Source organism: Mastigoproctus giganteus, chromosome 2 (genome assembly GCF_048544385.1).
Source record: "Mastigoproctus giganteus isolate SK-2022 chromosome 2, ASM4854438v1, whole genome shotgun sequence".
Taxonomy (NCBI): domain Eukaryota; kingdom Metazoa; phylum Arthropoda; class Arachnida; order Uropygi; family Thelyphonidae; genus Mastigoproctus; species Mastigoproctus giganteus.
The window spans coordinates 22,758,549-22,782,512 of NC_143576.1; the positions used below are offsets into that span (position 1 = coordinate 22,758,549).

At 37.8% G+C, this 23,964-nt stretch overlaps 1 protein-coding gene across 1 annotated transcript in view; it reads left to right on the top strand.

Annotated features, from left to right (window-relative positions):
* Nucleotides 1-23,964, top strand: part of LOC150089217 (transient-receptor-potential-like protein) — a 127,662-nt gene that overhangs the window by 52,016 nt on the left and 51,682 nt on the right. The window contains exons 8-9 of the mRNA XM_090389904.1: nt 4,317-4,432; nt 14,879-15,136. Coding sequence (XP_090246030.1) covers nt 4,317-4,432; nt 14,879-15,136 — 374 coding nt within the window. The remainder of the gene's footprint in view (nt 1-4,316; nt 4,433-14,878; nt 15,137-23,964) is intronic.

Here is a 23,964-nt window from a genome sequence, read left to right on the forward strand (position 1 = left end):
ATAAAGCACCAAAAGCGATGGTTGAGTGGGAGACGGCAGAGAGTGGTAATGAATGGACACTGCTTTACGTGGACACTGCTTCACCTGGGGTCTCCACTAATGTTATTAGTGGAGACCCTCAGGGTTCGGTGCTGGGCCCATTGTTGTTTTGTGTATATATCAATGATATTGATGAAGGTATATCAGGCTTAATGTCCAAATTTGCAGATGATACAAAGATAAGGAAAGGGTTGTTAATGACACTAAAAACAGTATGCTACTGCAACAGGATCTATAGGCAGTTGGGCTGAGAAGTGGTAACTTCTCAGCCCAATGAAGTTTAACATTGACAAATGCAAAGTACTGCATATGGGAAGCAGTAACCCAAGAGAAATGTACCAACTGTGTGGTACTACATTCAGGGAGATGGAAATGAAGAAGACCTGAGGGTAATTGTGCAGTCAGATATGAATTTTCTGAGCAGTGCAGACGGGCTGCCAGAGCAGGTCATGGAGTTTTGTCAATGATATATAGCAATTTTGTTAGCAGAGACAAGCAAGTGATTATCCCTTTGTATAAAGCAATGGTCAGGCCACACCTTGAGTACTGCGTTCAGATCTGGAGGCCTCATTTTAGGAAGGATGTAGAGTTGCTGGAACGAGTACAGAGAAGGACAACAAGATTGGTGAGAGGAACAAAGGGGTGTGCTTACGAAGAAAGGCTTAAGTTCTGCAAGTTGCAGCATCTGGAGACTAGGCACCTGTGAGGTGATGTGATTGAGGTGTATAAGGCCTTGAATGGTGTGAGTAGGCTGAATGCTGACAGGATAATTCCGCTTGCTCAGATTAAGAACCTGAGGGGGCATCGATTCAAATTGAGTAGAATAGATGTGCGGAAGCTTGCCTTCAGCCAACGGGTAGTTGATTGCTCGAACAGACTTCCATCTGTTGTTGTGGAAGTTGATAGCTTAAATAAACTTAAGGCTGAACTCGACAAACATCTGGAGTGACTGGATGGATGAAATGGGAAGGGTTTTTTTTGGCTGAAGCTGTATAAGCTTGCTTTCTTGCATCATTTGCCTCAACTAATGCTAATGCTAATGCTAAAAGGGAAGGCAATGGAAGCTGAACACCGTACTCATGCAGCAGTGGTAAAGGCAGACAGTGTTCCAAATTTTGACAAGTGGTCAAAGTGATAGTCTGCAGATTTATAAGAGTAAAGTATATAAAGTAATTTGAAAGCCTTTTCCTTGTAATACTTGTATTGTCTGATATGCCTTTTTATGTGCACTCACCTAGTCAAGCAGTTGTATAGGGAGTGAAATCAAAATGAATAATAATAATAATATGGAGTATTCTCTGTGACTGCTATGACAGTTTGTCAGTGAATCTGGTGAATCTGCATATTTTATTGGCAAGAATGTGTGGAACTGTGGAATGAAAAATTTTTTGAAGCTGTTGTACAAAATAATATCCTTTTTTTTTTTTTTGATAATATGCACTTTTACCACCTGGAATGTTTACTAACAGAATTTTTTAGCATCAACTAACTAATTTATGGTGTCTAGCATTAGAAAACGTTTAGACAATCCTTTTTCACTTCAGACACACTTGGAGTAAAGGGTTAAAAGGAACAATATTCGCAGCACAGCTAAAGACTACAGTTGTTGCAGTCCCCACCTGAGAAGGAAAACACGAGAGAACAGTAATACACTTGGGTTTACTCTGTGATTATAGCCTGTGTAACTGCTAAATATGCTAATGCTGTTGTATTTTGTCCATCTTCTAAACTGCTCAGAATCAGAAACAAGCCAATTACGATATGCAACATCCTTCTCTTGATCAGCCTTAGCACATTTATTGGAAAACCAAGGTTTAGATAAAGGATGAGATTTTAAAGTGGAGTGTCGGATAAAGGATTCCATTCCTGCAAGAATAATTTCACTGACGCGATCTGAGTAAACGTTGACATCAGAAGTTTTGAAACAGTAATCCAACCAAGGAAAAGAAGAAGTCTCACGGGTCATCCCATTTTGCATTCTTGTAATATTTACAAGAAATGGCAGCCGAACTTGGGAATCACCCGAACTGAAAGAAGAGAAATTTCTAAAAATGTATTTATGTTTTTCATATGATTAAAGATTTCGGTGAAGTGGAAACACATTTCACAATAATAACATAAAAACCCACAATTCCAGCTATCGGTATTATTGAAAATACAATTAGATCAAGTTTACTACCCGTTTATAACAGATTCCACCAGCAGGAATGCAACTGGAAGTTGTTTTTATTGTTTTATGGTAGTGACCTCCAGAAATGTGTGTTAGTAAAATGTGAGCTAGCATGAGGTGATAATAGTGTTTCTGTCTTTACTGTTTTGTTTATTCAGTTGCTGCATGCTGGCAGCTTTGTTTCTGTGTATTAAGCGTGCCTCCTCATTTTTGTCCTTTTTACATTGCAATTGTTTTCATTCCCTAAAAATGAGTAAAATACTTGAGAAAAGTGTGAAAAGGAAGTGTGCTGGTGAAGATACTACAGATTCAGAGAAAAAAGAAAAGCAATATCGATAGACTGTCAAAAATTCTTACCGGGAAAACGTAGCGGCCTCATACAAGTGTTTATGGCCAAAATTACACCGGCCTCTGGCTCACCGAGGTTCCCCCGGTAAGGCCAGTCAGCCTCTGTCGATAGAGGAAAAAAAAAAACGAAATTATGAAACGCTTTGAGCGAAATGAAAGAACATGTGATATTGCCTGTATTGCTAAATAGAAAATTTCGCTATATAGAAGTTCATTAAGTTCCTACTTGTATATGTCAAATGTTTTTTTGGCACCCTCTTGAACTCTGCCCATAAGCAACGCTTACCTCACCTACCCACTTGCGGCGGCCCTGGATAAAGGGATGGTTGAGTGGGAGAGGACAGAGAGTAGTAATCAATGGACACTGCTCTTTGTGGATTAATGTTATTAGCAGTGTCCCCTAGGGTCAGTGTTGGGTACATTGTTGTTTTCTGTATTTATCAGTGATATTGATGAAAGTATATCAGTCTTAATGTCCAAGTTTGCAGATGATACGAAAGTTGGTAGGGTTGTTAATGACAGTAATTACAGTACGCTACTGCAACAGGATGTAGAAAAGTTAGGCAGATAGGCTGAGAGGTGGCAACTGAATTTTAACATTGACAAATGAAAAGTGCTGCATATGGGTAGCAGTAGCCCCAGAGTAACATAACTGTGTGGTACTACACTCAAGGTAGTAGAGAATGAAACAGACATGGGGGTAACTGTGCAGTCAGATATGAACTTTTCTGAGCAGTGCAGCCAGGTTTCAAGAGTAGCTCATGGAGTCTTGTTAATGATATATAGGAATTTTGTTATCAGGGATAAGGAGGTGATTATCCCCTTGTATAAGGCAATGGTCAGGCCACACCTTGAATACTGCATACAGGTCTGGAGGCCTCAATTTAGGAAAGATGTAGAGCTGCTGGAATGAGTACAAAGAAGGGCAGTGAGATTAGTGAGTGGAACAAAGGGTTGCTGTTACCAAGAAAGGCTTAAGTTCTGCAAATTTCAGAGTCCGAAGACTAGGCCCTTGCGAGGTGATCTCATTGAGATGTATAAGGCCTTGAGTGGTTTGAGCAAGCTCAATGCTGATGGGATTCTTCCTCTTGCTCAGATTCTGCACTTGAGGGGGCATAAATTCAAATTGAGGAAAGACAGTCGTAGAATAGATGGGGCTGAAATTTGCCTTTAGCCAGGGGGCGATTGATTGCTGGAACAAACTTTCATCTGTCGTGGAAGTTGACAGCTTAAATAAATTCAAGGCTGAACTAGACAAACTTTTGGAGTTAATGGATGTGTGAAATGGGAAGGTTTGATTTAGTTTTTTTTTTTTTTGACTGATGCAAAAAAAAAGCTTGTTTTCTTGCATCATATGTCAGCGCCTCCGTAGCCAGGTGGGAAGGAGCAGCAGTGTGTAGCACACGCTTCTTGATTAGACCGGGGTTCGAGCCCGTCACCACCAAATACGGAGGATGCGGAAAGGTCAGGGAATGACCACTGCATATTCCCGGAGCAATATGGCCTTAGTTGCTAATGCTCCTAAAAACTAAATAACCAACCAACCAGCATCATATGCTAATGCTAAGTCTTTTTTATTCAATTTTGTAGCTGAATAAACTGATTATTAACTTAGCAGTAATCTCTTTTAATGATTCAATGAAAATAATATAATTAGCTGAAGACAGGGTTTTATCTTTAGAATAATTCTTTTGGAGTACATGGCTTTGTCTTCATTTTTAACTAAATAAACAGATTAATATATCTTAACTATTTGAAGGCTCAAGGAGAAATCAGCGTGAATTATATGGCAGCGTACATACCTCGAGAAAAATGGGACGATTTTGATCCAATGTTGATTGCTGACGGCTTATTTGCTGCTGGAAATATATTTGCGTAAGTTAAAATGTTGCTGTTATTATTTTGTGTTAAACTCTTTAATGTAATCCTTTAAACATAATCTACCTATTTTAGATGTCTTCATATATATATATACAATAGTTTACAATCATGCATTTGGCATCTAGTAAAAGTTTATATGTGAAAAAGTCTAACAGTGCACTCAACTGTAACATATCTGCACTAGTCCAGGAACAAAAACAGTCATGTTGGGGTCACCTGAGAATGAACTCATCTACCCATGTAATATGTCTGTAAATTGAGTGTGTGTGTGTTCTCTGGTCGGTTTTCCTGTTTTTCTGGAAGAAAAACCCAAATTTCTTGGAAAGCAGGAAGAGAAACCTTGATATCTTCTCCTGGCACCAACTATATGAGCCATAGAGTGCAAAAGGGCCATAAAAGTACATCGTGCCATTGTAAGGATTCGAATTTGGGCCTTTTCCACCTTTTCCTCTGTGGCCAATTTACTTTATATTTCTTCTTTTGTTTATTTGTAGCTCTGTATATATATGTATTATTTCAATTATATTTGTTGCCATTTTGAGTGTTTTTAAGCATTACAAAATTTTAAAATCTGAGGGGCTGCCTAATTTTTTATTAAAATCCAGTGCCTTTTTACACAACAAAGGTCTATATATGGGTTCTCCTAAACTTTGCCTCTGTGTGAACCACAAATAAACAGCATCTTCGAGGGATGGGTCATTAGCTGTTCTCACAGTTTTTATTTTTCTTGCACTATCATCTGCATTGATTTTCGATGTGAACTAAAATTTTTTCCTTGTTGTTTTGAATGTCTGTTATGGTTGACTTTCTAACCTCATAAAATTTTGCTAATGAAGGTCACTTTTCTTCCTTTTGAAAGCCTGTTTAAAATCTCATTCTTCAATTCAATTGTTAAAAATTCTTGCTTCCTTTTAAAAGACAAAGAAGAAAATTCCATAACTACAGTACGGTAAAAAATAACTCTGTAAATAAATGTTCAGAATCTTTTTACTCCATATCCCACTTGTGTGTATTGTGTTAGTTTTGATTTCTGCATTCCGTGTTCTTTATTAATGATTGATGCTTTTATTTTTTACTGTTTAGATTTTACAACCCAAAAAAAAATGTTAGTGAACAAAAATATCAGATTACAAAGTGTGTTGAATAACACATTACAGAGTGTTATGTTTAGTTAGTACTGTATGTATATTAATTAAGCTATGTAAGTAAGTGTAAATTTATTTTTATTTTGCTAACCTGTGGTTAATATTCTTCTGATTTTCACATATCATTTAATTTTGTTAATTGGTGAGTTAATAAAAGTGCAAATTTGTGCTTTATTCTTCATTTTTATAGCCCGTGGATAATATTCCTCCAAAAATTCCCTTATTAGAATTACTGTTTAATAGAATCAAAATTCAATTCGCAAATGTGATCACAAATAACTGGCACTTACTGTAATTATTTTATGGAACCAGCATAAAAAATATAAATGCTGGCTCATTCAGATTTTCAACGCTCTACTATATTCAGGATTTAGTAGACTATTTTGACACAGTGACTCATGAGCTGGATGTAGGGAACAATTTCAACATAGTTTATTTGGATTTTAGCAAAGCATTTGACTCGGTTCCTCACGAGAGGTTACTATATAAGCTTGAACAGGTTGGAATTACTGGTAAGATTCTAAGATGGATTACTGGGGTGGCTGCAGGACAGAAGGAAGAGGTTTGTGATTAATGGATATTATTCAGATTGGGGTAACATCAGGAGTGGGGTCTCTCACAAATCGGTTCTTGGATTGTGGTTGTTTCTCATTTTCATAAATAACATTGATGAAGGAATAGAAGGCATGATGTTAAATTTGCAGACAATGTAAAGATTGGTAGAGTTGTTAATGATTGGTGCCAAGCAGTGTTCCTTAGGATGACTTGAACAGACTTCAGAAATGGTCAGAGAAGTGGCAGCTGTGTTTTAATGCTGCTAAATGCAAAGTCTTACACTTGTGGAATAGCAACCCCCTAATAAATTATATACTTGGTAGGATTGAATTAAAAACAGTGGAGGAGGAAAAGGATGTGGAAGTTATGTTATAAGCATTTATGAAGTTTTCTGAACAGTGTAAATAGGCAGCCAGGAAAATGCATGGTGTCGTATCAAACATTATCCTGTAGAGACAGGGAGGTCATAATCTCCCTGTATAAGGGAATTCCAAGACTGTATTTGGAATACTGTGTTCAAGAATGGAGATCTCATCTGAAAAAAGACATTGAGCTTTTTGAAAGGGTCCAATGATGGGCAGCTGGAATGGTGAGATGAGCAGGACAACTGATTATGTGGGCTACAGAGCTTGGCAACCAGGCACCTCAGAGGTGACATGATTGACATTTACAAGGCTCTAAGAGAGATTAGCGAAATGAATGGAGCCAGAATTTTTACTATTATAAAGAATTACAGAACTAGGAGCCATAAATTCAAATTACCGGTTTAGATTAGATTGTAGGACGTTTTCTTTTAGCCAGCAAGTCATTGATTGCTAAAACAAGTTTCCCTTGCAGGTAGTTGAGGCTGATAAAACTTTAATTTTTGAATAAATTCAAAGGTCAACTGGATAGTTACCTGTGTGATGAGGGAGCATATAATTTATATTTTCTTATATACTTGGTGTTTTTTTTTTTTTGCCAGTACAGCAAAAGCCTGTGGCTTCCTTGCGCTATATGACAAATACTGTTACTATTATTATTTCAAGAAGACATTCAAAGTTTTCTCTAATTACATAAGGTGCATAAAATTTTTATGATTATAATATGTCAAATCACATTACACCATATTCGGTGTAATGTGATTTATATATTAATTATATTATATTATATTAATTTTATACCATCTTAACGAAAATTTCTTCTCCTTTTTTTCTTATTAAACATACTGCTTGTTGGGTTTAGGTATAGATCATCTTTCTGTCACCTTTTTGTTCTTCCTCTACTTCATTTGGTGTGTGGATCTCTAGTTTAATTTTTTGTCTACCTGTTATTCTTCATTCTATCTGTGTGTACTCCCATTCTTTTTTACTTGTGATATATGCACTCATGAATAGGTTGTATTTTACATTATTTCCTATTATCTGTTAATGTTTTATTGGTTATTCTCTTAATGTTTTCATGTTGTGACTGGGACATTATGCCTCCTGTTTCAGCTGCATACATTATTTTAACAGTATTGTCTTCTTAATGTTTGAATTGTTCCAGATTATATCATTACCCCCCATATTCTACTTGCCTTTAATGCTTGTTCTTCTACTTCTTGAATTATTCCGAAACTATTTTTCTGTATACCCAGATAGTGAGTTAAACTTCAGTATTTGTTCTGTTGTTTCCCTTCTAATTATAATTATATTTCTTTCAGCAGTTCTTTTCCTCTTGTTAGACTCTCTGTTTTCCCTATGGATATTTCCATGTTATATTCTTTTGCTTTGTTTATTAAAATGATATAGCATGTTTTGCAAATCATTTTTACTCTGCCTTTACTACTGCACAGCATATTATATTTATTATTATTATTTTTTTTATTCTAATTCCTTTGTTCACTTTCTTTACTTCATTAATTAATTCATCTATTATCAGGCTGAAGAGAGTCGGAGTCACCATGTCTCTTCTTATTAGCATTTCTTCTTTATTTCATTGATCTGTTTTGATTATGCACTTATTGTTCGTATTTATATATATATATATATATATATCTCTCTGATTATTTCTAGTAATTTTTGACTAATTTTGCATAGCTTTGAGATTTTTATTGCGCCTTTATTTTAACTCAATTGAATTTTAACTCTATTAAATCTAGAAAACACATAACTTGGTATATTATACTGTGATAATGTTTCTTTTATTTACTTTATCATAAATATTGCATCTGTGCATGATCAATTTTTCCTAAATCCTTGCTGCTCATCATTTAATTCTATAATTTTATTTAATTTTTCTGCTTTTGCTCTCACTGACTAGAAAATTAGAAACCTTTAAATCAGAAAATTATCAACAGAGAATTAAACTAATGAAGCGTACACTATACAAATCAAATTTGTCACATGGTATGATCACAAGTTCCTTGGCATCAGATAAATACTGTACACTGAACACGACTGGATTGACTAAAAAGCTGTACACTGTACAGCTTTTTAGTCAATCCAGTCATGGCGAAGACAGGTAATCTTTGTGATTTTTGGAAAGGTGTTATTGTCAGAGCACTTTTAGCAGATGCCACAGTTGAGAAAACAAAGGAACTTGTTAGAGATGGTTGCATCAAAAGCAACCATCTCTAAAATATACACTGAGTGAAAGATGAAAAAGAATACAGCTCTAAAAGGAAGAAATGTGGCAGATAGTTGGTACAGTCAGTTTTGCTATAACACGGTACACGTGTTCCTAGAAATGTCTGTGTTATGGTATATCATGCATTAAAAACAACAGGGCTTATGGGAAAAATAGGGGTGGGGGCAGAGCACTCAAAAAAAAAATGTTCCGTCTGGTAAGTAAAACACTAAAAAAAAAGTTAGAAACCCAATAAAATTGCAAAGCACAGGTTTAAATATCTTAAATTTCTATTAAATAAATAAATATAGCACTTTACCTTAATAAGAAATGAAGTTTGCTTGATTGATACAGTCAGTCCCCGTATAGCACGATAGTTGTGTTCGTAGAAACCCTCGTGCAATGCAAAATCGTGCAATATAAATAACAGGCCCTATGGGAAAAATAGGGTTAGGTGCTGACCACCCAAGATCGAACACACATTTGTAACCAAAACATTATCAAACACAATAAATAATCATAGTAAAATACTTACATATTTTATTACAACCCACACTGGACCAGCATGGCAGATTATGGTCCATTTCCCTCAACATGAATTGTTGAGGAGGCTTCCATCCTGCAGTGGGTTGATAATGGCTACACTTTACTTTTTACTATTACTTAATAAAATATTGCTAATGCTTTTGCTTCTATTGTAAGCAAACTTGTTCTTTGTTTGATTTTCTATCCAAACAGATGACAACTGTTCCATCTCTTCCAATTCTTTGTGTTTTGATCTAATGGATTTTATTACATTTTGAGTTATTCCTGCTATGAAAGTTGTTTTTATTTTCTCTGCATTCTTTCTAATTCTCAGCTTTGCCTCATTTAGGCCTGTAGCACGTGCAATATCACATGTTCTTTCATTTTGCTCAAAGCGTTTCAGAATTTCATATTTTTTTTCTCTATGGACAGAGGCGGACTGGCCGTAAGCCTTACCAGGGAAACCCTGGTGGGCCCGAAGGCCGTAAACGCTAGTATGAGGCCGCTACAAATTTTCCCGGGTAAGAATTTTTGACCCAGTCCACCTCTGTCTATTCATATTGCTTTTCTTTTTCTCTTTGAATCTGTAATGTCTTCACCAGGACGCTTCCTTTTCACACCTTTTAAGTATTTTACTCATTTTTAGAGAATAAAGCACAATTACAAAACGAGGAGGCACGATTGATACACATAAACAAAGCTGCGCAAGTGTAGCAACTGAATAAACAACACCGTAAAGGCAGAGACACATTATCAACGCCTCACTAGCTCACATTTTACTAAAGCACATTTCTGGAGGTCACTACCATAAAACAATAAAAACAATTTCCAGTTGCATTTCTGCTGGTGGAATCTGTTACAAACTGGTAGGAAACTCGATCTAATTGCATTTGCGATAATACCGTTAACTGGAATTGTGTCGGTTTTTATGTTATTATGGTGAAATGTGTTTTCCCTTCACTGATATAAAAAACAAAAATACATTTTCAGAATCTTCTCTTCATTCCCATCGTGTTGCGTTCAGTTGGGATGATTCTGTATTGGAATCACCCCAACATTGAGGTGCTATATTGAAGATGGTTAGTTAGTTAGTTATTGGAAATTTAATGGTGTACCAGCATCTAAGGCTATTGTGCGCCAATTGAAGATGGAACAGCTGTTAATAATATGGATGGAAAATCAGATTCAGAAGCGAGTGCCCTGATTCTAATGACGATTCAAGCAAAAGCAACAAGTATTTATAAAGATTTTACGGTTAAGTACAGTGAACCCCAACCCAAGTTCATGGCAAGCAATTTGTGGTTTAATAGGTTCGCCTCCGTAGCCGAGTGGGCAAGAGCGGCAGTGCAGTAGCACATGCTCTTTGAGTAGACCGGGGTTCAAGCCCCATGACTGCTGAATACGGTCGATCTGCCAACCCACACTGGACCAGCATGGCAGATTATGGTCCATTTCCCTCAACATGAATTGTTGAGGAGGCTTCCATCCTGCAGTGGGTTGATAATGGCTACACTTTACTTTTTACATTTTTTTTAGGTTCAAGCATCACGCTGGTTTCCACAACGTTAAAGTATGCGGTGAAGTTGTCAGTGCTAATTCTGCAGCTGCAGAGAAATTTGTGATGTGTTGGAAAAAATTATTGATGAAGGCAGCTATTCAACACAGCAAATTTTTATTGTTGACGAGACTGCTCTGTATTGGAAAAAAATGCCGGATTGAACATATATTGCGAAAGAGGAAAATACAATGCCAGGTTTCAAGGTGTCAAAAAATAGGGCCACACTCTTGCTTGGGGGCTAATGCAGCGGGAGATTACATATTAAAACCACTGCTTGTGTATCATTCTGGAAATCCTCGTGCATTTAAGTGCATCAATAAAGCCACCCTACCCATGCATTTCCGATTGAACCAGAGGGCATGGATAACAATATCTCTCTTTGAGGATTGGTTTAAATGCTGTTTCATTCCTTAGGTTGAAAAATATTGTAAAGACAACAACGTTCCTTTCAAGATTTTTCTTCTATTAGATAATGCTCCTGGACATCCTACACATCTAAATGATTTCAATTAGAACGTGAGAGTCATATTTCTACCGCCAAACACGATGTCACTCATCAAGCCTATGGATCAGGGTGTTATTTCAAATTTAAAAGCATAGTATTTACGCACAACATTTGCCCAGGCGTTGTCTACAGTAGATGGTGAAAAAAAATTTACGTTAAGAGAATATTGGAAATCTTACAATATTTGCCAAATATTGTAAGAAATTTGTTGTGCCATCTTAAACATTAATAAGGCCTGGGCGGAAATTACTAAAAGTTGTTTAAATGGTGCATGGAAGAAATATGCCCACGGCACGTGAAAGGCTTTGAAAAAGATGAATCATATGAAGAGGTTACAGATAAGATTGTAAAGGTTGCAGAGCTACTTCAGTTGGAGGTTGTTGCCAAAGATGTGGAGGAGTTAATAGAGGAAGAAGAGAAGGAATTATCTAACGAAGAACTTGTTGACTTGCAGGCAGCGATAGTGAAAGAAGAAAATGCTGATGAAGCTGAAGATGAATCAAATGAGGAGCCTAGACTGTTCATCACTAGAGAGATGGCAGTGGCATTTTGTGAAATTGCATCGGCAATGGCAAGGTTTGAGAAGATGGATCCCGACAGTGATCAATTCTTAAAAGTTAACAGAGGGGTGAATAATATGCTTGCTTGCTTGCTACAAAGAAATCTATGATGAAAAGAAAAAATCCACTGTCCGGTCATCCATCAATATGTTCTTTCGTAAGGTTGAGCTGCTGATCCCCCTTATAAATCTCCACAGCCCTTAATTTCTGTAGTGGCGTCCATATCAGCTCAAGACATCCATTCTGGCAACGATGCTCGAGAGAGTAAAACTTACTGATGTTATGCCTGTCTCCTCTCTTTTTTTTATAATATTGAAAGTTTTTTAAATTGCACGATTTTGTAATTTTTCCTGCGCATAAGATAAAAAAATTGAATAAATACAATAAATAATTCTATTTACATGTTCGTCAAACATTTCTTTTTTGATTCAATCAATTCAGCGAGCACAGTTGCAAGTGCTGTACAAGCATGGGGGAAATTCCGACTTACATAGCTTGCCAGGGAATGGAACAGTCTATGCAATGTTATGGATAACATTGTATAGTTTGTATTATGATGTTTAGCTTGAATTTAAAAAAAAAAAATGGAAGTTTTAAAAGATACTGCAGAAGGAATTCATTATTACCCGTTACTATATTTCCCATCTTTCTGAATAATTAAGCTTTTTTTTTTTAAATAAAATATGTGGGTACTACCTCTCTTAAACCTGTGTGGTACCCAGTAGCGGATTAAGGTCGGTTGAGGCCCCGGGCGCAGAAGAAAATATTGGGCCCCTTAAAAAAAAAGAGAGAGACAGGGAAAATAAAAATACATGTTAACCATTTTTTAAAATAAATAAAAAATTTTAAAAAAGTGCAGCCATTATCAACCCACTGCAGGGTGGAAGCCTCCTCAACAATTCATGCTGAGGGAAATGGACCATAATCTGCCACGCTGGTCCAGTGCGGGTTGGTAGATCGACCGTATTCAGCAGTCAGGGGCTTGAACCCCGGTCTACTCAAAGAGCGTGTGCTACTGTACTCCCGCTCCTGCCCACTCAGCTACGGAGGCCGTCATTTATTTTTTTAAATAAATAAAAAATATTATGTACTATTAATGCTTTATTTCCAATAAAATTTGAATATAATATACGTATAATATAATTAATAATAGCATAATAATAATCATAAAGTTTTGAGCTAATAGTTCAAACATATTAGTTCAACTAATTTGTTGGGGTTTTGCGTGGGCCCTTCAGAAGTCAGGGCCCGGTGCGCCCTCCGTTAAATCCGCCTCTGGTGGTACCCCCATATTTTTGGTTGCACTAAAGGTGAATTTGCATTAATATGCAAATTCGCCTTTAGTGCAACCCATAAACCCAAAATTTTCATATTAATATGTAAAAAGCAACAGTAATTTATAACTGCAGTACCATATTTTCTGAGTATATAGTATTTGTTATAAATTTTTATAAGAACTTTTCGTATGCTTTTGTCAAAGTGTGGCTGAGTTAATCAGTCTCAGATGAGGACAGCAAGTGCTTTTTTTTTTTTTCACCTGAAATTTTGGTATAACAAAATAATTTGTGCACTTTCCCCTCACCCCAGCAGTTCATTGTAATAGGATTCAAATTTATTAAGAAACACAGCCAATGCCAGCAGGAACACAATGATGGGGCAATCATACCATTGTATAAGGCCCCATTGTAAGGCAATGTCTAAAATACTGCATACAGGTTAGACATAGAGCTATTGGAAAGGGTGTGGAGAAGATCAATAAAAAGATTAGTTGTTGGAAGAAAAGGCTATTCTTACCAAGAAAGAAGAGTTCTATAAATTGCAGTCTCTGGAAATTAAATATCTGCATAGTGACTAATTGAAGTATATAAGGCTTTAACATTCTCACTATCTTTTATATTTGCAAGGGTCTGTTGCAAAGGCAAGTTTTCTGGGGTGCTGGAAGAAGTAGGCAGAGCTGTTTAGCAAATGGATTTCATCTGTGAAGAGTCATTACTCCAAGTTATGCAGGCATCTGTTGTTTGCAGCATACTAACATAAACCGATGCATTTGAACGAGATTCAGAATCCACATCACTTGAACAGAATTCTATTTCAGTGTCAGATGACATGTTATAAATAGCTGATTCAACGTCATCAGCTTCAACATACTGCCCATCTCTGTTACTTTTTAATGCTAATATCTCAGGCTGTGGATCCTTTTAGAGTAAAATTATAACACACACACACACACAGGATGATGCTTGTTTTTCACAAACTAAAGAGTTAAAATTGAACAAGCATAATCAAAAAATTTTACTTTTTCTCTTCCTGTGGAAAATACTAAACAAAGAACATTTGAAACTGTGAAACAAGTATACAGCTTTTATAACACTCTCTAGATAGTGAGATCGATGCTAAGCAAACCCTAGCCATGATGTAATAGTCCATGATTCAATCATTGTGCTGATATTGCCCAGTTGTTCATTTCATATGCCATTCCTTTTACAGTGCTCATTTATTAAAGAAGGTTTAAACAAATTCTTGGCAAGGGACTTGGCAAATTAAGTGATTTTTTTTTTTGCTAGTGCTGCATAAGCCTCGCTTCCTTGCATCATGTTCTTAGCACTGCACTAATTCTAAATAAAACATGCTTTTGATGACACCGAACAAAATATTTTTATTTTTATAATGTTGATATTCCATCCTTTTTTTTTTTTTTTTTTATTATTAATTAAGTCAATAGTTAAGTAAAATAAAGCAGAAATTGTTACTTCTGTTTATTATAAAAGCATGCCATAATTTATTTATATATATGGTGCAAGGAAGCCTGAGGCTTTTGCTGCACCAGCCAAAAAAAAAAAAAAAAAAATTCTGAGAGAGAGAGAGAGAGAGAGAGAGAGAGAGAGAGAGAGAGAGAGAGAGAGAGAGAGAGAGAGATCTGTGCTTTCTTTTTATAGTAAACCTGTCAAATGTGTATTGAAAAAATTTTGAACCTGTTTTGATGTACAGTTATTTGTTTTTTAGGGCCCTGAAATTAATTCATATATTTTCTGTCAACCCTCATCTTGGACCGCTACAAATATCCCTTGGAAGAATGGTAATTGATATTATCAAGTTTTTTTCAATCTATTCTCTGGTGCTATTTGCCTTCGCATGTGGTCTCAACCAGCTGTTATGGTATTATGCAGACATGGAAAAGCAGAAATGTTACAGTCTTCCAGAAGGTGGCGCTAGCTGGGAGAAACAACGAGATGCTTGCTTAGCTTGGCGGAGATTTTCAAAGTAAGTTCACTGTTTAACGTTGCAAAACTTGTAATGACTAAGAAATAATTCCATTTTTTCATTATTGGTGTAACATTAATCTTCCTTTGTTGTGCTTTTTATTTCTTTTGCAGCTCTTTGTTATTTTTCTTGATGCAATTTTAGTCTTTAGATTTCAGGTGTGCAGAAATAAAATTTTCTACTAACTTATTACAATTGAACAAATCCTGCCTTTCAGGATCTGATCCTTGGTAGATCTTGAAATTTTCTGGATTTTGGGTAGTCATGTTATTCACATAAAAAAGAAAAAATACAGTATTTCTGCTGCAATTATTGAAAGGGACCATAGTACAAGAGTGCCCATAGTACAAGAGTGCCCTTTTTTTAACATATAATACATGTAAAAGTATAGCAAATTAAATTATTATATTTATACATATTATCATTATCATTTCATACAGTAATATTGTACAGTATTACTGTACTGCATACAATAAAATAAAATTAATTCTTTCCCCTTCTAAAATATGCCCCTTACAGTATGGTTTATTTTGGAAGGGAAAAAATTAAATATTTCACACATTTCCTGTAAGGTTGAGACGCCGCAGATCGGAGTTGCTGTTCCAACACAAACCACAGATGCTCGATGGGATTGATGTCTGCAGAATTTGGAGGCCAGGGTAATACCTGGAAGTCTTCCTCATGTTCTGCAAACCAGTCTCGAACAATCCGGGTAGTATGGCATGCCGCATTATCCTGCTGAAAGATGGCACCGACAGAGGGGATGCCATGAAAGGGTGTACCTGGTCAGCAATAATGTTTAGGTAGGTGGTAGACGTCAGAGTGCCCAGCACATGGATAACTGGACCCAGGGTATCCCAGCAGAACATCGCCCAAAGCATGACACTGCCACCACCGGCTTGTTTTTGTCCCATGGTGTATCCCGGTGGCATCACTTCCCCAGGTAAACGATGCACCATGTGTACCCGGCTGTCCACATGGTGCAACAGGAAACGTGATTCGTCTGACCAGACAACCTTCTTCCAATCACTCAAGGTCCAGTTTCGATGCTTGCATGCCCTTTGTAGGCGCTGTCGCTAGTGAACCATGGTTAGCACGGACACTTGGAGTGGCCTGCAACTACGCAGCCCCATTTTCATCAGGGTTCGATGTACCGTGTGTTGTGACACATTACTCCCATCACCAGCATTCTAATTACTGGTGAGTTGTGCGACAGTTGCCCTTCTGTTGCCACATACCATCTGGGAGAGCCTTTGCTCACCTCGAGCATCGATGAGCCGTGGTCGTCCAACACCTTGCCAGCGGTTCATGGGTTCCCCTTTTTGGTAGGTACTGACCACAGCCGACCGTGAGCATCCCACCAGCCATGCCATTTCGGATATGCTCTGACCCAGTCGTCTAGCCATTACAATTTGGCCTTTGTGAAACTCACATAAGTTCGCTGCCTTTCCCATCTGAAGAACAAGAGTAACACTGATTGACGGAGCTCAGTATCAAGTGTTTTTTATACTGTGTCCTGACCTGTGCATGTGGCATAGTTCACCTGCAGTTGCTTCGATTTGCATTACGACTCACTGGTTGTTGGCTCATCGGTGTATATCACTTGGTAGATTAAGTAATTTATTATCGAAATGACACAATTTAAAGGAATTGAACCAGTGGAATAGCCAGTTTTGAAGTGAGGGGAGCATAGGCACTAATTGTTTGTTTGAATGTAATTTTTTTAAAGTTTTCATCGTATGAAAAGGGGAGATTCACTCCTCCTGCTCCCCCTCTGGCTACACCACTGAATTTAACCATCTCAATGGCAAACACTTCAATTATTTATGGCTACATTTTGGAAATTCACTGTTTCCTGTCTTCAGGCCTATGGGAGATAGAGCATTGGAGGAGTGGTACTAAAAATTTTCAAAACTCCAACCAGTACAAAAAATCAGTCCACGCCTTCACCCCAGTCTTCCCCAACTGCACCATGAGACTCTACTCACTGATCACATTAACTGGTAAGCCCTTTCAACCAATTTAAAAGTGACTCTAGGGATTTTTCATAAATTATTTTAATTAATTAATTAAATTTATAAGAAAAAGTGTAATAATTATACAACAATTGTACATGTAAAGTAGTATAATATAATTGGAATACATTGTATTGCAAATAATCAAACATTATTATCAAATTGAAAACTTGTAATGCCACTCCTAAAACAATGTTTTGTCATTGAAGGCCTGAAGATGGGAAACAGTGAGTTCCCAAAATGTAGCTGTTAATAGTTTAAGTATTTGGCATTGACATGATTAAATTGCATCATTTCGATAATAAATTACTTAATCTACCACTGATATAATTTTGTAGCTTAATTCATCTATCTTCTGCATCGATCCTTTAACATGTTCTTTGATACGCGCACTGTCCTTTAAAATAGTATTCATTGTTGAAGCAGCGAGACCTAATTCCTATGCAATAGATGACAAATTTCCTGCTTCTTACTTCTTAATTCTTTTCGTCTTCATTTCTAAATCAATTTTATTTGATTTCCTAGCACTGCCACCACTTGCACTCTCCGTTGGTCGCTTTTCCTTCATCATTGTAATAAGTAAATGGGAATGAAGAGAAGATTCTGAAAATTTATTTGTTTCTTATATGATTGAAGCTTTTGGTGAAGGGGAACACATTTCACCATAATAATGTAAAAAAACCACACGATTCTAGTTATCGGGATTATCGCAAATGCAATAAGATCGAGTTTACTAACCATTTATAATAGATTGCATTAACAGAAAACCCCAATAAACAAGAAAGTGCAAATTGTTTTTATTGTTTTATGGTTGCGACCTCCAGAAATGCCCTTTAGAAAAATATCAACAAAGTTGTTGAAAATTGATTCTTATAACGGAACATATGAGGACAATGAAAGGGTAGCACTCCATTATAAAAATGACATTTTAGAGCGATAAATAGCTTAGTTATAAAGCGAAAATTTCAACTTCCGAGGTCTTGGAACGAATTACCAAAAAAAAAATGTGTTATTGGGTTCACATTGCAATGTTTTCACAATATCCCCATTTATTCCTACAGGATGCAAAATGCGCTTCCGCGATTTTTTTAAGTTTACACCGACCAGCAAAAACTTACATAAAGTTGAATTTACAGAAGTCGAGTATTGCGTAAGTCTGGAGTGCCTGTATGTACATTGGATTCCTTAGGTGGTGAAGTGGCTGCCGTAGCCGAGTGGTCAGGCACGTGGGTGCATAATTACATGTGCTTGAGTAACCGAGGTTAAAGCTTGTGACTGCTAAATATGGTGCTGTTCCTTGTATTCTGTCTATCTTGTGAATTCCTTTCGCTGTTTGGTCGTTCTGGAGTATAAACAGAAAATTTATTTATTTATATATATTTTTGGCAAACTTTTATAGGTTCGCTATGTTATGATTGATTTTGCCATGTTTGATTTGGCAACCACGATCTAACAAGTAACATGGCTACCCCCTGTATCAGTCCTGTGATTGTCATTTGGTGTTCTGATGTTTGACTTGATTAATATTTATATTACTGCTAATTGCTAACTGCATACATTCTCTTTTTGGAACATTTGGTAAACTGTATTTCAATAAATTGTTTCAACATTGCTATAATATAGTATGGGATTTTTTCAGTATTGCTGTTTTGATAATGTTAACTGTAGAAGGCTATTGCTTTTTTCCCCACAGGGAACAAAGACATTTGTCTGGAACCAAAAGTCATGTGACTAAGTACCAAGAGTACCACATTGCTACATGCTAGTGCTAAACACAATTTTATCGTATTTCATACAGAAATAAAGGAAATCAAGCTGCTTGAGATGCATATTAATATTATTATTAATGTTCATATTTTATTGATCATGTCTTTTAAGATGTGTAATCCCCATACCCAGGGAGTCACATCTGGTGAGTATGGACTTGGCACACCCAGGGTTCTGAGTTAGATATCATCATTCTTCTCTTTCTTGGTGATTCCCTTCTACTTCTGACTTCTTCTCTCTCTCTCTCTCTCTCTCTCTCTCTCTCTCTCTCTCTCTCTCTCTCTGTTTCTCTGGGTAACTCAGAATTTTTTCTTTTGGCTGGTGCAGCATAAGCCTCTGGCTTCCTTGCACTATATAGCTGCTAATAATAATAATAATAATAATATGAGAGCATACTATTTCATAGTATGCTCGCATGATGTATGATTCACTTCAATGCTCCATTTCATGCGTTGACGTTTTCTTCCTTCCTGGGTAGTCACTAACACAGTTTTTTTTTTTTTTTTTTTTTTTTTTTTTATGTAAATCCCAAACACGAGAGGTATTAGAACCCATAGTACTTAGTACCATGCTTGGGTTGGAGGTTGAGAAGACGAAAGAAGATATTTGTTGACTTGAACTTCTGTAGACTGTAATTTTCAGGAAATACGTATGAAGAAAGGTTGTTCCGGAAGACGGCAGTTGAATGAATAAACGAGGAAGATGAAAAGTTGGTTCTGTGAGTTTGAAGTTGGACAGTAAATGGATGTTGGCTAGTGGTGGCACGTGTTTGGACTGTTTTGAAAGAGAGAGCAGGAATTATAGAAGACAATTCAGAACAGTGCCCATGGAAGTATCTGTAGAAGAGGCATGCAGCAGAAACAGTATGTCTATGAGAGAGCGAGTGGAGAGACTCTGTTAGAGATGAATCATTAATTAACCTAACTGCCCTCTTCTTAATGGAATCAAGAAGCCTGAGAGAGCTTTTGGGGGCACCACCCCAGATGTGGGAACAATATTCCATGGCAGGGCGGATTTGCGATTTATACAGATTGAGCAGCTGTTTGGAAGAAAAGTAACGCCTAGAGCGAAAGAGAAAACCAAGTTTTTTAGATGCAGAGGAAGCAATATTAGTAATGTGCTTATGCCAAGAGAGATTAGAAGTCAGGGTAATCCCCAAAAGAGATATATCATTTTGCCTAGAAATCGGAGTGTCACTAAAGATAAGCATAGGAGCAGAAGAACCCTTTTTGAGATATAAGACAAGATTGAGTTTTAGAAGGGTGGAAATCAACTAAGTTGTCTTTGCCCCACTGGAGAATTACCTGACGATCGGCATTTAAGGAATTGGTAGCAGATTTTCGAGAAATTGATACTGATTGCGAAGGAAATTCAAAAAAAAAAAAAAAAAAAGGATTTCAAAATGGAAGGTGGAATGCAATGTGCTATCATCAGCAAAACTATGCATAGGATTTCCAGTCAATGGAAGAAGGTCATTAATATACAAGAGGAAAAGAGTGGGGGAAAAAACTGAACCTTGGGGAACACCGGCATTAGTGGAGAAGTTAGAAGACAGAGAGCCATCTAGCATCATCCTCAGTGAGCGATCAGAGAGAAAACTGGATAACCAATTACTAAAAACAGTTGGCAAACCATAAGATGGAAGCTTGTTTAGAAGACCTTTATGCCAAACATGATCGAAAGCCTTTGAGATGTCAAGAGCAATTACTTGTGTTTCCCTGAACCTTTCCATTGAATTAGTCCATAAATGGGTAACATAAGCCAGAATATCACCAGTGGATCGACACTGACAGAATCCATACTGCGATCGTTGATCAGACGGAAGGTTTCTAGGTAGTTTAAGAGTTGGCGGTTAATTGATTTCTCCAATACTTTAGAAAGAGTAGAAGTAATTGCAATGGGATGATAATTGGATGGGAGGGATTTGTCATCCTTTTTAGGAACTCGCTGGATATGAGCAAATTTCCAAGCAGAAGGAAAAACACCTTTGGAATAAGAAAGTGAAAAAGGCAGCAAAGAAAAGGAGTAAGTTCAGGAGCACAAGTTTTGAGAACAAGTGGAGAAATACCATCGGGACCTGGAGCTTTCTTAGCATTAAGATTCTTCAAAATCCTTCTGACATCCTTTTGACGGAAGACCACAGGAGGCATTGAATGGAGTGTGTTGGGAATGGTGGGAGGTGTTTTACCAAAATCATTAATACATGAGTTGGAAGAAAAATGGGATGCTAGCAGGTCAGCTTTATCCTTGGCTGAAGTGACAACAGTTGCACAGGAAACAGCCAAGACCAGGTAATCAACACCAGAAACTATAGAAAATACATCGCAATGGAGCCTGGAATATCAGATGACACATGTCGATGATGCCATCTGGCCTCAGAAACGATCCAACACATCACCGCGGGGTGTAAGGTGATCACCCAGACTGAGTACACTCATAGACACGACCAGGTAGACAGGATAATACATCAGAAGCTAGCGAGGAAATACCAGAAAAAAAAGACCAAAGAAAGTGTTCCATACTACAAGTACAAACCCCAGGCAGTACTAGAGACCCGAACCCACAAGCTGTACTGGGACCGCACCATAATAATGGATAAGACCATCCCGCACAATAGACCAGACATTACCCTTGTGGACAAGGTGGAAAAGGTTACCTGCCTGATTGACATAGCGGTGCCCAACACTAGCAATATCCAGAAAACCCATGAAGAAAAAATTAGGAAGTAATTGAACCTGAGACATGAGATCAAGGAGATGTGGCATATGGAAGAAGTATCAACCATCAATCATCGTGTCAACCACTGTTATGGTACCAAAGACTACATAGCAGTCTAGCAGCAATAGGTCTCCCAGAGAACACCTACAAGGAACTCCAGAAAGTCGCAATCCTGAACACCTGTAGGATAGTGAGAGATTTCCTCGACCAATAGTAACACCAGACATTACAACCACCCTGTGTACTTGGTAGCTGTACCCCGTCACGGAGTGGAATCCCCCAATGAGGGAGAAATAATATAAGAGCAACAACAATAATAATAATAATAACAACCACCCTGTGTACTTGGTAGCAATACCCATCACAAGGTGGAACCCCCAATCATTGAGAAATAATATAACAGTAATAATAATAATAATAAAGCACAGAGCCTCTATTAGCCAGCTGTGAGGCACGGAGCCTTCGACTCCATGCCTCATAGCTGGCTAATAGAAGTGCTGAACATCTACAAAGTCAATCCAATACCGACAAACTTCCTAGGAGAAATGATGGCGAAATGGAGTACCACCATTAAGGTCGAAAACATCATAACCAGACCAATTCCCAATCAGCAGTGGAATCTTTCAGGGAGATGCCCTGCAAGATTGCACTCCAAGTCCATTGTGGTTCTGCCTAGCACTAAATCTGCTGTCCACCACGCTCAACAGTAGCAATTACGGATATAAACTCAAAGAAGGAAGGAAGAACCTGTACACTCTCACCTACCTGATGTACATGGATGACATCAAGCTCCAAGCGGGAACCGAGAAGCACCTCCAGCAACTACTCCAGATCACCGAAGAATTCGGCAATGATATTAGGATGGAATTTGGTCTAGACCATTGCAATACCCACGGATCGGATTGCACCAGAGAAAATTAGTCAACCGAAATTACCAGCTGCAGACTGGTAAAGAACTTGAAGCCATGGTAGAGTGAGAGGCCTGCAAATACTTGGAGATGATATAGGCTCAGCAGTTACAGCACAAGGAAATTAAGGCCTGCCTGACAGAAAAATACCATCAGAGATTCAGAGCCTGCTGAAAGCAAAGCTGAATGGAGTGAACACAGTCAAAGCTATAAACACCTATGCAGTCCTCCCAGTGATAACATACTCCTTCAGGGTCATAGATTGGACTAACACTGAGCTGGAGGATATCATGAGAAAGACAAGCACAATGATGACCAAGAGCCACCAACACCACCCTGAAATCTGCCGTGGAGAGACTGACAATTGCTCGGAAAGAAGGAGGAAGGTGCCTGATAGATCTCATTGAGCAACAGAAGACAGCGATAGTTAACCTGAAGGATTACTTCCAGAAACACACAGCAGCACTCCACCAGACCATAAGGAAGACAGACAAGCGGTATACCCCACTCAGAACCTAAACGAGGAGTACTCCCCACCCAAGAGGAACAAACGAAGCTAGAAAGATGGGCAGAGAAGACACTGCCCATGGCAGACACTACAATGATCTCCATCACAATCCCATAGATAAAATTGCTTCTAATGTATGGCTCACGAGCAGGACGCTCTTCCCCGAGACTGAACGATTCATGCTCGCCATCCAAGACCAGGTAATCAACACCAGGAACTATAGAAATTACATCGCCAAGGAGCCTGGAGTGTTCGATGATACATGTCGACGATGCCACCTGGCCTCTGAAACAATCCAACACATCACTGCAGGATGCAAGGTGATCACCAAGATCATCATGTCAACCACAGGTATGGCGCCAAAGACCCTACATAACAGCCTAGCAGCAATAGGTCTCCCAGTGAACACCTACAAGGAACTCCAGAAAGTCGCAATCCTGAACACCTGTAGGATAGTCAGAGAGTTCCTCAACCAACAGTAAGGCTAGACATAACAACTACCACCCTGTGTACTTGGTAGCAATACCCATCACGAAGTGGAACCCCCAGTCGTTGAGAAATAATATAAGAGCAATAATAATAATAATTTCTGGGAAGAGAACGAACAAATTTCTCCAGGCAATGCCATCATAGTTGATCATTGTGCACAGATATTGGAATTGCAAATGACTCGAGAGCTTGCAGATTTGTTCTTCAGAACATAATACGATCAATAGAGATGGAGTTTATATTCATCCATCCTCTTTGATACCGTAATTCTTCGATGGGATGAATGGTCCACCTGCATGCACCTGAGCCATTTCCAGTTTCCATGCACATGTGGAGGATAATGCCCGTGCTCCTATGATAACGTGCTGAGAGCCATTATCCTGTGTTATTTAAGGATTTATCGTGACAGTTAAGTGTTACCAT